Source organism: Pleurodeles waltl, chromosome 3_1 (genome assembly GCF_031143425.1).
Source record: "Pleurodeles waltl isolate 20211129_DDA chromosome 3_1, aPleWal1.hap1.20221129, whole genome shotgun sequence".
Taxonomy (NCBI): domain Eukaryota; kingdom Metazoa; phylum Chordata; class Amphibia; order Caudata; family Salamandridae; genus Pleurodeles; species Pleurodeles waltl.
The window spans coordinates 165,057,567-165,074,276 of record NC_090440.1 but is presented as its reverse complement, the minus strand read 5'-3'; the positions used below and the strand labels follow the sequence as shown (position 1 = coordinate 165,074,276).

Sequence of the window (16,710 nt, the reverse complement as noted above, 5' to 3'; positions counted from 1 at the left end):
CTGGCGGGGGACCTCTTGGTGGTACTTGAGGGGGAGATTGGTTGAATTCTAGTGTATGCCCCCGGTTGATAATATCCAATACCCATTTGTCTGTAGTTATACTGGACCAATGGTGTAGAAATTTGGAAATTCTTCCCCCTATAAGAGTGTTGATATAGGGGCTGGGTGCAGACACTTGATGAGGGTCACTGCTTTCTTGCTGTTTCTTTTGCCCTGAACGCCGACTTTCCTTTCGCTTGTTGCCTGAAGCGAGCGGATGACTGCTGACGAAAGGAATGCGGTTGTTGCTGTCCGAAGGTTGAATGAAATTGACCTTGGTAAGAGGAGTAATGCCGATATTGTTGAGAGCCTCCTCTATATGAAAAGGTTCCTCTCTCTCTCGCTCCCCGAAAGGGTTGCCTCTTGTACTGTAGCGTTGCCAATGATCTGGCTGTCTCAGTGTCTGCCTTAATCGACTGTAATGCATCATCGACATGCTTGCCAAACAAAAGCTCGCCATCATACGGCATGTCCAGAATTTTTAATTGAACTTCAGGCCTAAACGAGGTAGCCTTAAGCCACCCCTGGCGTCTAAGTACGGCCGCTCCGGCCAACTGTCGAAATCCTGTAGAGGAAACATCAATTGCAGAGTCTATGATTTCAGCCAAAATCCTTTCTCCTTCTTGCAGAATTCTACGTGCTTCTACTCTACTGCTCTCAGGCAACATATCTATGATTTGTGACATGTCAGACCACATCTGGCGATCGTATCTCCCCAGTATTGCTAGAGAGTTAGCTGCTCTCACAGTGGTGGCAGCCATAGTTGAAAACTTCTTGCCTATGGAATCCAAACGACGTCCTTCCTTGTCTGGAGGGGCAGTCAGAGATGCCGATGGATTCCTGGACCTCCTCTGAGCTGCCTGCGAAATAACCGAATCCGGTTTAGGATGGCTGATCAAACATGCTGGGGAGTTGCCTGGCGCCTTATACTTCTTCTCTAGTCTCGGTAAGACTGCGGGAATGGAGGACGGAGTCTGCATTACCTTTAGGCCCTCCTCCCAAATGAAATCAACAATGGGTATGGCCCTTACCGATTTCCTAGTGTCTTCTTTAAAGTCATAAAGAAAGCAGTCCGACTGTTTCAAAGTAATTGGCAGCTGGAATATTTTCGCAGCTCTTTCCATGACACTATGGAAACTCCCAATGTCCTGCGGCGGAGAGTTCACTGGCGGTGGTGTAGACGGAGATGGAGTTTGGATTTGATACTCATCCCACTCCGGAATGAGAGAATCCGAGTCTTGTATCTCCCCTTCTTCTTGCTCCTCCTCGGATGAAGGTGAAGCAACACCCTGAACCGATGAAGGTGCTGTGGTAGGGCCCAGAAATTCTGAAGGTCTAGCCAGAGTGGACACTGGCGTCTGTGGAGGTTGTACCGGTGTAGAAGAACCAGCTGGAGGAAATCTCGAATAATAATCTTGCATCATCTGTTGAAGGTTGTTTATCAACGAGACCGGCATCTGGACTGTCTGCTCTTGTTGTTGTAGATGACTTTGATCCTGCTGGTCCGAATAATGGTGAAGATCCTCCTCCTCATCATCCTCTTGGCACTTAATGCGTAGTTCAGATGGACTACGTGCCACCGGAAAAAAGCCGTCATCAGAATAAACATCACCGTCATCATCTTCATCAGCAAATAGATGCTGTGGAGGAATTGGTGCAACCTTGCTGGGCGATGTATGAGATGGAAGCAATAAAGAAGACTTGCTCTTTACAGGTAAAATTCTCTGCGGTAAATAAGGAGATGTTCCAGAGTGAGGATAATGAGTCGTCGACGGAGCTGCCGTCGACGGAGCACTCGTCGATGGTGTTCTCGTCGACGGTGTAGGCGTTGACGGAACCGTCGTCGGTGTAGTCGGCCTCGGTGCTGCCAGTGTCGACGAAGGTGTCGTCGACGAAGTCAATATTGTTATGCCCTCAGTCGACGGGGTTGTCGTCGACAGGTGCGTCGTCGTCGGTATTTTCGGCGGTGAAACCAACGGTGATCTTCTGAATTTTCTCATAGATGAATGCGTCGACGGCAAAGATTTCAGCTTCTTACCCGTCGACGGCTTCTTTATTTTCAAGGTGTGCGATGACGACGGACCATACTTCAGACTCACCGACGTTATCACCGTAGATGATAGTGGAGACGAAGTTACTATCATCGGTGATGGAGGAGCTGTAAACGTGGTAATCACTGTAGTCGTCGTCGAAGGAAGACCTGTCGTCGACAGAGCGCTCGTCGACGGTGTAGATTTTCTGGACGTCGACAGAGGCAGTGAGCTTGAAGGCCTCTTAAGCTTCTTTGATGAAGCAGCAGGTGTGGATGGCTCTGAGTGAACCTTGCCACATGCTACCTTGGATGTTGAAGGTAGATCCCCTGGCTTGTCCTTAAAAGCATGCAGCTTTTTAGCTGACTTACTGCTTGAAGGGGATAGGCTCTCCACCGACCTCTTCCTTTTCTTTGAGGTGACAGAAGTGTCACTCTCCTCCTCAGAAAGAGCTTCTCTTGCCTTTCTTTTCTGGAGCCAAAGCAGGAGCCTGGCTTCTCTGTCCCTCAGAGTCTTGTTGGGAAAGGTCCTGCAGATTTTACAGTCCTTGTGCTCTGGATGTAAGCAGTAGATACATTCCTTGTGAGGATCCTCACAGTGAAGTCTCAATTTTCCACAGGTCCCACAGGGCCTAAAGAGACCTTTTCTTGTAGACATGATGGAAAAAACTACTGTAGAAAAAGTCAAGTGAAAAAATTTCCAAGAATTTCTCTTGAGGAAATAGAAAACTGAGCAGAGCTCAGGGAGACTCCCTTACACACGACGTGCGGTAGAAAATCTGAGAGACTGAGCCTCTGTGCTGAGGGTTCTAAAGGGGTGGTCACGCCTGATTGGCTGAAATTTGGGCTCTTTCAAAAAGGCTGATAGTTCTACAATTGAAGGAGTTTTTTCCTATTGACTTCAATGAAAAAAAAAAAAAAAAAAGGTTTTTCTTTATTTATTGCTTTCTATGTACCGTGGGACTCCCACTTCGACGACGGGGAATGATTCAAACATGTGAATCTATGAAAGATACCCCAATACTGGGGAAGTTAACTTTTACTCCCCACAATTGGCATACTGGTGCACCCACATAAGTACATAGTATATGGTACTTATGTACACCAGTGGTCCACCATTGGCTACAGCATCTACTGTGCCACCCTTGGTGGCCCATGCAAAATGTGAATGCAGGTCTGCCATTGCAGCCTGCTTAAAATGGTGCATGCACCTTTCACCCCAGATATAAGTTGTGCCTTTTATCATGGTCACTGCACTCTGACCTTGTAAGTCACCCCTAAAGTAGGCCCTTCAGCCCAAGGGCAGGGTGCATGGTTCTAAGTGCAAGGGCCCCTACAAACCCTAGACTCCAATTCCTGTGCTTCATAAGTTCGGGGAAGCCAACTTAAGGTATTTAGAGGACACTGGTCAACACGAGTTGCCCAACTACATAATGGCTTAACCGAACATAGGCATGTTTGGTATCAAAAATCTTGGAATCATGCAACTACACTGATTCAAGTGCTAGTTGCATGACACCATGTACTCTGGGGGATCCCCCAAAGTCTGCCTGTACCGACTTGTAGGGTCTGCATGCCAGCCCATGCTGCTGCAGACCCCAGACACTGTTCTATCCTCCTGCTGCAAAGCCTAACTCGGGCAGGAGAGGGCAGAACGAAGGATTTCCTGTAAGATAGAGGTGTAACCACCTCTTCTTTGGAAACAGGTGTCTCTGGGCTGGGGTTGGGTGCCTCTGAGCGCCACCAGACTGCTTTGAAGGGCACATTTGGTGCCCTCCTTGCATAAACCAGTTTCCACAAGGGCAGGTACCCCCGCATCCTGCTCTGGCGCAAAACCACACAAAGGACAGGGGAGTGACCACCCCCTGTCCAGTTCCTCCCCTAGGGAGGTGAACTGAGCTCTGCCAGGTGACAACTTGATTCTGCAATCTTAGAAATAAGATGAGCAGAGGCCGCTCGGAGTATCCAAGTGGCTATTCCAGCTGGGTGACGTCCCTGACCCCCTCTGATAGGTGGGTCATTGCAGTTAGTGTCCAACCCCCTTCCTGGGTTACTTAAGGGCTCCCCCAAGGGTTGCACCCCAGATTTGTCTGCAAGACTTCAGGAGCTGTCTGCAAGTCTCCTCTGCAAGACACTTCTGTAACCTCGACACCGGAACCAGTACTGTTCTTTGCTGGAACCAGAAGCAAGACTGTAAACAGTAACAGGGCTCCTACTGCATCTTTGTTTCCACTTTCTGCAAAGACGTCTGCAACCCTGTGGATGTGCATCCCCCAGAGTCATTAGGACTACGCCTGCACTTAGGAAAGCAAGAAGGAATCTCCCTCGGAGTGAAGGAGTCACTCCCCTACATCCAGGGGCGTCTCAATGCCGAAGACCGGCTTGTGGATCCTGCTTTGCCACGGACTCTCAAAGGCTCTGCAACACAGGTGATGGTTCTATGGCTCTCCAGAGATCTGACTTATGTTCCTTGCAACTGGGAGGTTTGTGGTCCCTCGCTGAAGCTGCTTGGCTGGAACCCCTGTGCACTATGTCTGCTTGTCGTTTCCTAGGCTTGTTGGCTCTTCGGTCGGAAGAACACATAGCTCCAAGAAGCCCCAGCCTTCAGCACTCTCCCGCTCCAAGAACGACGTCCACTCTGCAACTCCTCTGACATGGGTATCCCTCTTTGCTGTGCTGCTGAAGCCTCCCTGTGCCTACTGCTAGAGGCTTCTGCTGGGGGGTTTCCAACGATTCCTGCTGGCTCTCCTGTTTACAGAGGGCTGGCCCTGACCTACCTGCCAAGGTTGGGTCACCTGGACCTTGCCGGTCCCCAAAAATTCACAAAACTCCATACGAAGCGTCCCTGTATTTGCCAAGGCTTGTTGGTGACCCTGATGACCACTTAGCGGCTGGACAACCGATGTCCCCATTGAATTCACCCCTATGCACCTGGGGTCCCTGGTGTAGGTACTCCACTGTTATGGGTATCCAAGTGGGGGGGGCACTATCCAACCTCCCTAGTCCTGATGGGTTTCCTCTGGGTCTTCCGAGAAGGGTCCTAAAGTGAGGAAACTCCAACCGCGACTTCCCCATGTTGTCCTATGGACACTGACTCGAGATTTCTTCTCTGCGCACGGGCATCAGGGGATCCATACCTACTTCTTTGAGGTTTTAGTACTTCCCCAGTCCTAAGGCCCATGTTATTTTATGCCTCTGCTTATCTGTTGCTAAGTGTAGTTTTGTATGAACATATCTCCAATTAGGAGATAGGCCCAAGATAGTTGGGTAGTTCTTTCCTGTGTGTACTTCACTGACTGACCTGTGTGGTAGTTGCGGCCGATTTACACCCTCCTGGATAAGCCTTAGCAGAGCTCCACTTCTACTCTTATGAGAGCTCTGGTTATCTAAAGCCACCTACACTATCACTAAGGGTCGCCTGGACTCAGTACAAGGTGCCTCACCTACAGGTTTACACCATATACTGAGACAGCCTTCTACATGCTCAAACACAGACATTTTGAGAGTTTGAGATGATGATATGCTTAAGACAATCATTGCAAAGCTTAAACCATAAGTCTTCAGTTATGAAATGCCTAAACCAGCTGAGAAAACACTATTGAACAGAATCTAAAAACACTGAAAATCCACAGAAGGAGCTCCGGTTCCGTGTCTGACAGGAGCTGTTAAAAAACAACTGAACTTAGTGTGCAGAGTGGTGCCTCATAGAGACTCTGTGACGTCACATCCAGTAATTGCTGCAGAAGCTGGGGCTGGAGAAAATTGGAACTCCGGAGTTATTTAATCTTTTCCGGATCTAATCTGCTGGACAAAGTACATCCATCAGAAGCCTTGTATTAGCCAGATATTTTCATTTTATTCACAGGGCCAATGAGTCCAAAATGAAAATATAGTTTCACAGTGGGGTATTAGGGTAGAACTTGAGTTGCTTACTTAATGATATGTTCACTGCTACATGTTTAGTGCATATTATGTCATTCTGTCAGTGAAGCATAGGGAGAATAAAATGTTAGCTTTCAATATCAATATCAACAGTTCCGGACGTAACTTCTGACATAACAACACCGTTTTTACATTCACTCCCTCTAAAACAAGGCTTGTGTGGCTACATCACTGATCTGAACCCATAGTAGTCAATAGCAGAATTTCTATTTGGTTGAGAAAAAATGGAGTAATGGGATTTAGTGATGAACAACTGCGTTTAGAATCTGTTGTGTATGGAATGTGATTGCTCAAGAGTAAAGCTTAATGTTCCTCAATGGTAAAATGATTTGTAGCTTCCTGCGTTGACTGAATTTCATTAGACCTTTCGCTGTTATTACTAATATTTGTGTCAAGAAGTGTTTTCTATGAGAGGGTATCTGAGATATGCATTTCCTGATAAAGGTACACTGTAACTTTCTTAAATGGAGTCCCAAAGTGGTCTTTATTAAGACCTACCAAAATACTTTTATCGTTCAGTTATCAAAATATTTTACTGTTAAATTAACATACTTATGTTTATTTGAAGCCTTCTTTCAACTTTGTCTAGTATTATCTGCATTCTACAGTACATGAACTGTTTAAGACATCAATGTTGCTCTGTCCTTAGTTTGACTAGTAAATCAATCAAAACATGTTGAGTAGGACAGAGTCTAGGATACATTCCTGCTTTAAATCAGCATACATTCTATGAAGGCAAAATAGAGATCAAACTCTTCAGCTGTTCATGCTTACCAATCAGTCAAACTGACGAATAACCTATGACTATTGTGGGATTCTCTCAGTGAAAATTGCCCTGCTGAGTATTTTGAAGTACAAACAGTAAAGTCAGTCCACAAAGTCACATTTGTTTTTTATAATTCATTAGTGATGTGATGTGATCAGAGCCTTAGTCCACCCCTTCATTGTGAAAATCTATAACAATGAACAAATATCTGAAATTGTGGTACTTGTTTGCTCACTTCCAGGTGCTGACCTTTTGCCTCCATATAAAAACAAAATATTATTTTACATTATTTGGTTTCACAGCAACCTTCATTTTCAACAAGCACCTCTTTCCTTTTATCTTTTTCGAATGTGCAGCACTTAATAACAAACACATCCAACTACCTAGTTTTCTTTATGTTTATCAGAGACATCTATTAAAAGACAGAGTAAATCACCACTGTCAGCTTCAAAAGGAATACAACTTATATGGACAAATTAAACAATTGAATAAAGAATTTTGACCAGCATTCCGGTTAGCAGTACTCATCCATCAGATATGACCAGTTTACAAACTATTGCTGATGAAAAAAGTGATAAACAACAAGAACATAAAAATAGGAAGTGACAGCTATGTGTGACTTGTGTTAAGGATTTTATACGTCCTCAGCAGATCACCTGAACTGAATGAAATTACCTTTTGCCCGCCATTCGTTTCTTGATCGCACCAAATTTCGGAGAAATTTGGACTGGAATCCAACGTGTCCTGTACATTGTGAGGAACAGTCCAGACACATACTAAACCATTTTGGCAACCTCTGAAATATAATAAAAGAAAGAAGTACAGATTGACACAAAGAAAATTCAACATATAAAGAGCTTATTTCATACATGTTGCTAATATCTTAGGTAAAAGCCAACTTTAGAATTGGGACAAAGGAAGAGGGTTACAATCAGACTTAATGAAGTTTTATTAAAGGTCTCACATAAATGAATGTTTTGCAACGAACGAAGTGCAACTTACAACAGATGCAAAATCGTTTAATCCAAATTATTCCAATGGAAAATGTTGTTCCACATTTACTAAACATTTGCTTAACACAACAATTGATTTGCTCAAAATTTGACTATTTCAAAATATTAGTCATTTTTCTTCTTTTTTTCAATTATTGAGTGAACTGCGGAGCAGGTATGCTTGAAAATACTTGCTCTGGGATATACTAAATCAGCAAAATAGGCACAGAGTGGACAATCTACAAAGCTTAATGCCTCAGTAATGGTTAGAAAAACGTTATTAACTCCGAAACATTTAACCTATGGGGCACTATTTTTTCCTCTGCAAATTATCAGTGAAACACTTACATAGCATCTAACCATTTAGGAAGAAGGATCGCTGATATTTCAAATAAGACAAATGTACTATACAAGACTTGAAGCATGCTCATTTAAATAATGAATCAAAGTCAAGGCAATAATCTTTTACAAAAGTTGGCAAATACATTTTTGATTTATATATCTTCTGAATGGGACAACGTCTGTGGTACAATGAGCACTGATCTCCTGAGATTGAGTCTTTTTTTGTGGATTCTTGACATGCAAGAGATTATGTTAATAGCTTTGGTACTGATCGTTTCCGTGGATACTCTTTCTACCTGCAGATTCCTCCCTTTTCAATTCTTCTGTAGGCCGCAGACTGGATCTAGAAACTTGAAATTGCTATACTGTGCCAATAGGTGCCACTAAGGCTTCTCCTTAGGTATGGGATCTCCAGATAAAACATCATGGACTCACAAAAGACATCACCCAGTTGTAGTGACGTTAGTTCTTCATCTTGTGTTTTTATTATACTCCCTCAGAGACAAGGCCTCTGAGATTGCAATTGCAAATGTAACAAAACATCCTTAGAATCTTAAATTTAAAAAAATCAGATGACCACCCTGCAGAAAGGGGAGACAGGTGGCACAGGTGAGGAATCTGAGGTTAGATACAGCATCCACCCCAAAGACTGTTACAGAAGGTAAGTAAATCTAGAATGGAAATTCACACCAGAACCCAGGACCAGGTTTGAAGTATCAGGATCACATCCTGAATATCCCAGATTTTTTGCTTGCAAGCCACTATATCAATCACAGCCTTAATAAAGAAATCCTCTACACTAGCCGAGAGCTAGAGGGAACATAGCAATAACACTGTCGTCTACAGGTGGACCACAATAGACTGCGGCAATCCCACCTTTAACAGCCAGGCAGTGAGATACGGGAATGTATGTACTTCAGACTTAAGATGGGCCCAACCATGCCAACACTTTTGTGAACACGATCCTACAAATACTGCAAGCTCTCCTAAGCAGTCCATAATAACAGTCATCCAGATGAGCTCAGTTGTAGTAAGATCTTATTTATTGGTGGTATAGACATCAATATAGTAAGAAGAATATGATGCCACAGCCCACATGTGTTTCATCACACTCATGACTTTTTCAAGGCTGTAAAAATACATAGATACTTATATGACAAAACCTTATATACAGATGTGGAGGATGATAGCATAAAGTCTATATTTATATAAATAGTGGTGGTTGTTATCTTGAAATGAATGGTACAGGTGGTTAATCACCCCTAAATGAAAAAAGAGCAAAACTGTTGTCCATGCGTGCAATTAATTGTGGCTGAGAATAAGACCAGTGAATAATGTGAATAGAGAAGAAAAAAGAAACAAGTCAAAAGCATGCATAAGTGGCCAGACCTCTAATGCACCAAGTGAGTAAAACATATGAGCAGAAGATAGGTGAACCAAAACAAGGAAAAGAGAATTATTTAAATAGAATAATCCATGAGTGGAGTGAATAGCTGCCAAAATTTGCAATGTCCTTAGAAACCTAAACCGAAAGTGTACAGGTAAAAGTAAAAACGTACCCGCACCTTACTATGGCAGAATATCCCCAATTTCAATGTAACAACATCAAGCCTGTAGGTAAAACAGTCCGGTGTCTAAACACACATAAAACAATAAACTCAAATACGACAACAAAACTCCCCAGAAGAAGGTATATGCAAATGAGCAACAAACTACCCACCTTACTCTAGATAAGTATGCTTAAATGGTTAATGAAAAATCGGTTGATACTCCTGTATTGATAGCTAGTAAAGTCCATGACAACAAAATAGACCATGATAAGTCCATTCCTGAAGAGAAGGGGAAGAAAAGAAACCATACTAAGGTATAGAAGAGCTAATGGAACCAAGTAATATCCAATTTGTTATAAGAAATCAGCATGCTAAAGTATATATAAAGACAAGACAAATATGTTAAAACCACTGAAATAGTGGTCCCATGAACACATTTAAAATGGAAATATATGGCCATAGTGGAGAGAAAGCCCACAGATGTTATATAAAACCATATATTTAGCCAAAATCGGTGAAAAAGCCTAACACAAGCTGATGGAGTCTATCATCGCCAAAAACTGCAACAGGCAATGCCAGCAATTTCTAAAAGTCACATAAAAGCCACAGGGGTCCCTAATCCAATTGTGTATTCACATGCGTGGCTACGCATGATTCACAGTGTAACAAAATCACAGTCAAACTAACTAGAGTCACATTTGTCATAGAGAGACTGCATGCAAAACCCTCCAGAAAGGAGGAAAGGCCAACACATAGTTAATTGGACAATTGAAAAGTGGCAATACCATGAATCTCGTAAAATGAGCATAGACTACAAATGTGCACGCCGATAATACAGTAAGCCAAACCAAAGCGATAATTCCAGCAAAATGCAGAAAATGTCCTTATTCTTCATAACGAAGGGATAGCCAATACATTTTATTACATGTATAAAAGAGCAAGGTTCTCGAAACAGACTTAACAGGTGTGTTTGAAAAACGTGGTGTCGCCTCAGAGTATGTGGACGATGCAAAAAGTCAAGCTGTTTAAAACATGTCACAGAAATAAAACAGGACCAGGCTGTCTAGGATATGTGACCCAACACAAAACTGGTGGCCATCTTGAACTACATGATAAAGTTTGTAAATACACCAAAAGTTGTCCTGAAGAATATATAGAAACAACCCCTCACAATACGGGCCAATGTGCAGCTCGTAAGACAACCCTAATTAAACTGCAGAACAAGATTGTAGTGTACAACAAGGAATATAGAAGAAACACTATCAAAAAGTATTAAGTGTCAATGTATTACAAGGGCTCTAGTATCATGATGACAATGCAGGTCTGTGTGTAGATTCATCAAAGAGCAAAACTGATCCTCCGTACACGCAAACCATACTGACGGGATGAAGAACGGAAAACTGGGGTCCCAAAAAACGTAAATGGCAGCCATCTAAAATAAGGTGAAAAAGGGTGTGCCAGGCAGAAAGAAAAAATGGCCCAAGTTAATGTAACATTGGCGGCCCACTTAGACCAGTGCTGGTCATTTGAATGTATTTGAGAAAAAGAACAAATAGGCTACTGGAAACACCCCAATGAGAATTAATCAAGCGCAATAGACATATGAAACTCCAAAGTGATTGAAAAAGTGAAAGGTACAGTTCATGTGATGGAAATGCTAGTAACGAGAATGGTTTATGGTAATCTAAACAAGGCTAAAGTGGTAGGAGAGTCTAAGGGATTGTTGAAACGCAAACATAGTAAATGCATAAAGATGCAAGAAGCAACACTAGTAAAGAACTGATAACTCAAAAAGTACTAGTGAATCAGGATAAATACATGGAAACAAAGTTCAAAACTGTTCATGGTCATGATTAATTTTTTAAACCATCCAGGAGGCAATTCCGAACAAATTCAGGTGTGCATTCTACTGGTATAGCAGCTGGCCATCTGAGTCACCTTACAAGAGAGCATCCAATCCCCCAGATCTAGAGAAGAGAGAACCTGGACCAGGTTGAGCATCCTGAATTCATCCTGAATCTGTCCTTCCATAGGAACGTGTTGAGAAACAAAAGATCTAAAATAGATATCAGTCCGTCATCTTTCTTGAGCACTACGATGTACCAGAAATTGCCCTTTTCTTCTTCTGGGACTCTATTGCCCATTTGGCCAACTGAGTATGCACTGCTTGGAAAATATGGTGTCGTGATCTGTCAAAGGTCAGGCAAAAACAGGAGATATATAAGGTGCAGCAAAACGAAGTGCAGAGTGCATCCATGATGAATGTCTTCCAAGACCCAATGATCTCAGATAATTGCACACTAGTTGGGCTGGTGAAAAAGAATTCTGGCTGCAGCAGATGAACACTAGAGAGGTGAATCACAGTTGTTTGGGATTGCTTGTAGCAGGTGACAGACTGCTGCCCTTGCTGATTGCTATGGCCTCTGCCACAATATTGTCCCATATAGCAACATAAGTGCTGCATGGGCAGATATACTGGTTAAGAGTGTTCCCCCTGGTAGTTGGCAAGGCACCCAAGAGCAGCTACAAAATTTCCAGTACTGCTGGTGAAACTGGCAGGCTGGAGAGAATACACCCAAGGAGCATGCTGTAGCACAGCTATCTTCAATGCAGTTCAAAGCAGAGACTACTTTTTCTTCAAAGAGCCCAAAGCCATGAAAGGGTATAAACACATTAAGCAGGCATGCATGTCTCCAGGTAGAACTTGTGGGGCGCATCCAGACATGGTGCCAGACCACCATATTGGTGCCAAAGGCACAGCCCAACATAGTCATTGGTGTCCAAACAGGCCCACTGTGAACCTTCTGAACAAACATGTAACAAAACTCCATGAATAAAGAGGGCAAGATCTCACTTGATATGTCGCAGAGGGCATGAGTATAAAAGACAAACAGCATTCAGGGACTTTAGGTACTTGGCAGAGACAAATACTCTTCACTAGTGCATAAATATGTTTCAACTACCAGTCTGGTAGTCCACGAATAAGCCATCAGGGATTACCTTACTTGCCAGCACCTGCACAACTAGACTTTCTGGAATCGGATGTGTGACAGAAAGGCCAGATGCACTGGGGCAGACCCATGGGACCTAGCAATTGGTTAGCTGAACAAGGTTTGGACCATACCACTATCAAAGCCTCTGTCAGGGGCTCATTTAAGGGCAGCAACAGCTCAGCAGTTGAACGATCTGGCTCCAGAATTTCTGTGAGCAAACTCACCTTAGTTTCCAAGAGAGCAATTATAATTGAAGCTCCTCCGCAAAGCACCAGCACAAAGTCAGTCTTCTTGTCAAACTCTTCAGTGCTTTGGGTGCGTATCAACCATTACAGAATAGAAGCCTAACAGTGTGCCAGAGCTTACGTAGGAGGCTGTCAGAGAGGTGAGGAACACGTGTGTTAGAAAGAGTAGCCAGTAGAAAAAAACAATACTGAAGGTAGGTATCTTCTTCTCATAAATATATATCTCATCTTTTCAGTAGATGCCAAAGCAGTATTTCCCAAAAAGTTGAAAGTCTGAGTAGTGAGCAAGGTATGGACGGAAGCCATGTGGCCACTTGGCAGACATCCAACACCAAAACACCCCTCGCAAGTGCTGTGGTGGTAGCATTGCCTCTCGTAAAACGGGCCCAAAATGTTCAGGAGGCTTCTTTCTTGCCAGAGAATAACATATTTTTATACACAGAATGATCTAGATTAGGTCTGCTTATGAAATACACTACTTTTCCTAGCACTAGCAAAACCAATAAAAGGTTTATCATCCACAAAGTGTTTCTTAGTGCACTTGAAGCAAAAATGGAAGACTCTTTTTGTCCAATTGGTGAAGTCTTGCCACCCCCTTCAAGGAATGCTATGTAGAGAAAAAACTGGCAGAGAGTAATAAACTTTGGCAAGTGGAAGGGTGACACCACCTTGGCAGAAGGGTGGCACAAGTACATAGCAATGTGAAAGAAAGTGTGCTATCCAGGTCACACTGATGGTGCCTGCAATTCACTGATGCAGCTCACAGACGTAATCACGATGAGGAACACTGTTTTAATGGTCAACAATCTCAATGAACATCTTGCATAAGCTGAGCACATCAAGAACATAAAGACCACATTAATATCCTATCTAGGCATAGTGAAGGGCCAAACAGGAAACTATTAAGAAAGCCCTTTTAAGAAATGCATTTACATGGATTTGTTAGACAAATTAAAAAGACAAATTGGTCACCAAGCTTTATTGGTACCCACAGTAAAGCCATGCCTGGAGTTTGTGCCAAAGCAAGCATCAGAACATCGGCCAACTTGTCCTGAAGAGGATCAACTTCATAGTCACCACACCAGGCTAAACAAAACTCACTCAACAACCAGGATACATAGATTTGGTAGCAGGACACCAAAGGGCAAGGATTACATCCACTACTTCTGAAGGAAGATCAAAAGTGCTAAGTTTGTTCTGCTAAACCTCCATGCAAGGAGATATCGATTAGAGTGCTGAACCATACTCTGTTTCATGGTTTGACTTAAAGTGGTAGAATGGGCAGCTGACACATGATAAGGTGGTTGGAGGACCACACTCCCCCGGTCTAATCCAGGGTTGTCCGATTGACCTGGGATCAGTCCGGCCTAACCTTATTCACAACTCTGGGCAAAGAAGACAGAGGTGCAAGGTATAGAGTAGACTGAAGTCCACTGCAGGCCATTGTTCCCTGTGGGTTACAGCTGCATTTTATAAGTTCAGCTTAATTCATTCAGGTGGAAAAGCATCTCCCAGGGAGCCTTCGGGCAGGAACTCCAACATCCACAGCTTGCTCCATTGCGTGAAAATGTCTTGGACCACATTACTCTGCTTGCTGCAGTACCACACAGTGGTTGTGTTGTCTGTCAGGACCTGGATGGGCTTCCCCTTGATGGATGGGATAAAAGTCTTCAGGAACACCCAAAAAGCATGAAATTCCAATAAACTGATATGATGCTTCTACTTCAAAAGGGCAACAAAGGTCTCTGACTGCCACCTTCCCAAGGTGACTGGCAGAGATGCTGGCAAAGAGGCAAGCCCAGTGCTGAGCCCACTGCAGGCAAAACTTCCAATGCAGAGCCCACATGCCAACAAGGAACAATAAGGATGTATGAGGTCAAGAAGTCTCAGAACCATCCGCACTGGAACCCATGGACAACCTTGAAACACATACATCACAACATGAAAGTGCTGGGATTGCCACTTGAGGGAAAGGACTTTAAAGCCCGTGCCATGATGGCAAATATGAAAAGTATTCTCTTTGTCAGCTGCAGATGAAATTTGGCTTGTTCATGGAATATTCCAAGGATTGCAGTGGGGGTGACAGTTGGTTGTAGGTGGTCTGCGACTACCTACAGTGTGTTTGCAGAGAACGAATGATTGAGGTCGGGGAATAACTCTATCCTCATTCTTCAAAGTTGAGTTATAACCACCGCTATCACTGTCAAAAACATTGGGAGGAGCAGCTGAGGTGAGGCAGAAGGGCAGGAAAGCAAACTGAAAATATTCTGTCCACACCAAGAATCAAAGTAAGCATACATGAGACGGCATAATGGGAACATGAAAGTTTGCACCTGTAAGTCCAAGGATAGCATCTATCCCCTGCATCCGTGGCAGTGAGGACCAGGCCATGGTCAACATGCTGAACTTGTCCGTCCAAAGGAAGGTGTTCATAATCAAAGATCTAATATTGGCCTGAGCGCGCCGTCCTTTTTGGGCCCCAAAAAAAGTACCTGGAGTAGCACCCTCTCTCCATCTCAGAACTCATCTGTGAATCTTTCGGCTAGCAGTAATTTAACTTTCTTGGCAAGGACAGAGGTATGATCTGACAGAGTATACAAAAAAACAGGTGAAACTTGGGAATGGATTAAAAAAAGGGAACAATCTGCAGCAACCACGTAGCCACACATATAAAAATAAATACTGCACCGTACCCTAGCCAGTGATGAGGAGATGAAAGAATGCTGTCCTTGATGGCGACAATGTCATCTGCCACTATGTCTACTAGATCCATGAAAAGACTGTACTGGTTGTTGCAAGGGCTAGAAGAGCTGCCTTTGGTGATAGGTGAGACCACAAGAGTATCCTCTGGATTTTCAGTATTGTTATGGAATTGAAGGGCTGGCATAACAAGCCTAAGGAGCAGTGGGTAGCCACATTGTTTTTTAAGCGCTCCAACACAGAATCATCTTTTCATCCAAAAAACATACAGCCATCGAAGGGGCATGTCCATCGGGGACGCCTGAAGATCCCAGAAACGCCTATGGGGCACAAACAGGCATAACAACTGGTCACTGATGCCCATTGCACAACTTACACAGGAAAATGTATTTAGACTAGCTCTCAACACATACTTAGAAGCATTGTGTCTGAATTGTTTGAGCAAAATAATTTCTGAATTACCCAAGAACTGCAGGCAAGAACTCACTAGCCATATCTGAGTTGGCATTCGCATATCACCACAGAAGGAAGACACCCTCCATGGGCTTTGTAGGGAGCTGGGTTCTGGTTGCAATTGCTTTGTTGTGTAGCCATTTTAGTTATAACTCCATGCATGTTATTTTAGCATACTAGGCCTGCCGCTGTGCACTTTAACCTAGATATATTTTATCCAGCTTTGTTTATTATTCTTACAATAGCCACTTTTGCGGTCTTGTTTTATTTCTCTCTATCTAGCTGTTCCTGCCTAGGGCCAGCACTATGTTCTTAAACAAGACATTCTTGTTCATACTGTGCTTCTTTCAAGGCTGAAGTAAGATACGTTGCCGGTGAACGTGGTACAAGTTGTGTCTCTGACATTCATAGAAACACACACATCCTTACGTAGGGACATTTTCTCAGAACATCAGCTGTTACTTATATAAACACTTCCCTGTCCCTTACAGGTTAGAGGGAAATTCCAGCCAGAGAACCACAACTGTATGCTGATTGCCGAATACTTCGCTACAGCTGCTTATACAGACATCAGGCCTTCAGATATGGGGGATGATGTCTTCCTAGGGGAACATGAAGGGCAGAATAAGAGCTTAACATGCTGTGCTCTATTATAGCCT

General features: G+C 43.4%; 1 protein-coding gene across 12 annotated transcripts in view; it reads right to left on the bottom strand.

Annotated features, from left to right (window-relative positions):
- Positions 1 to 16,710, bottom strand: part of HERC1 (HECT and RLD domain containing E3 ubiquitin protein ligase family member 1) — a 1,155,039-nt gene that overhangs the window by 269,968 nt on the left and 868,361 nt on the right. For all 12 annotated transcript variants that reach the window (XM_069222059.1, XM_069222062.1, XM_069222061.1 and 9 more), the window contains exon 57: positions 7,452 to 7,572. In XM_069222059.1, coding sequence (XP_069078160.1) covers positions 7,452 to 7,572 — 121 coding nt within the window. The remainder of the gene's footprint in view (positions 1 to 7,451; positions 7,573 to 16,710) is intronic.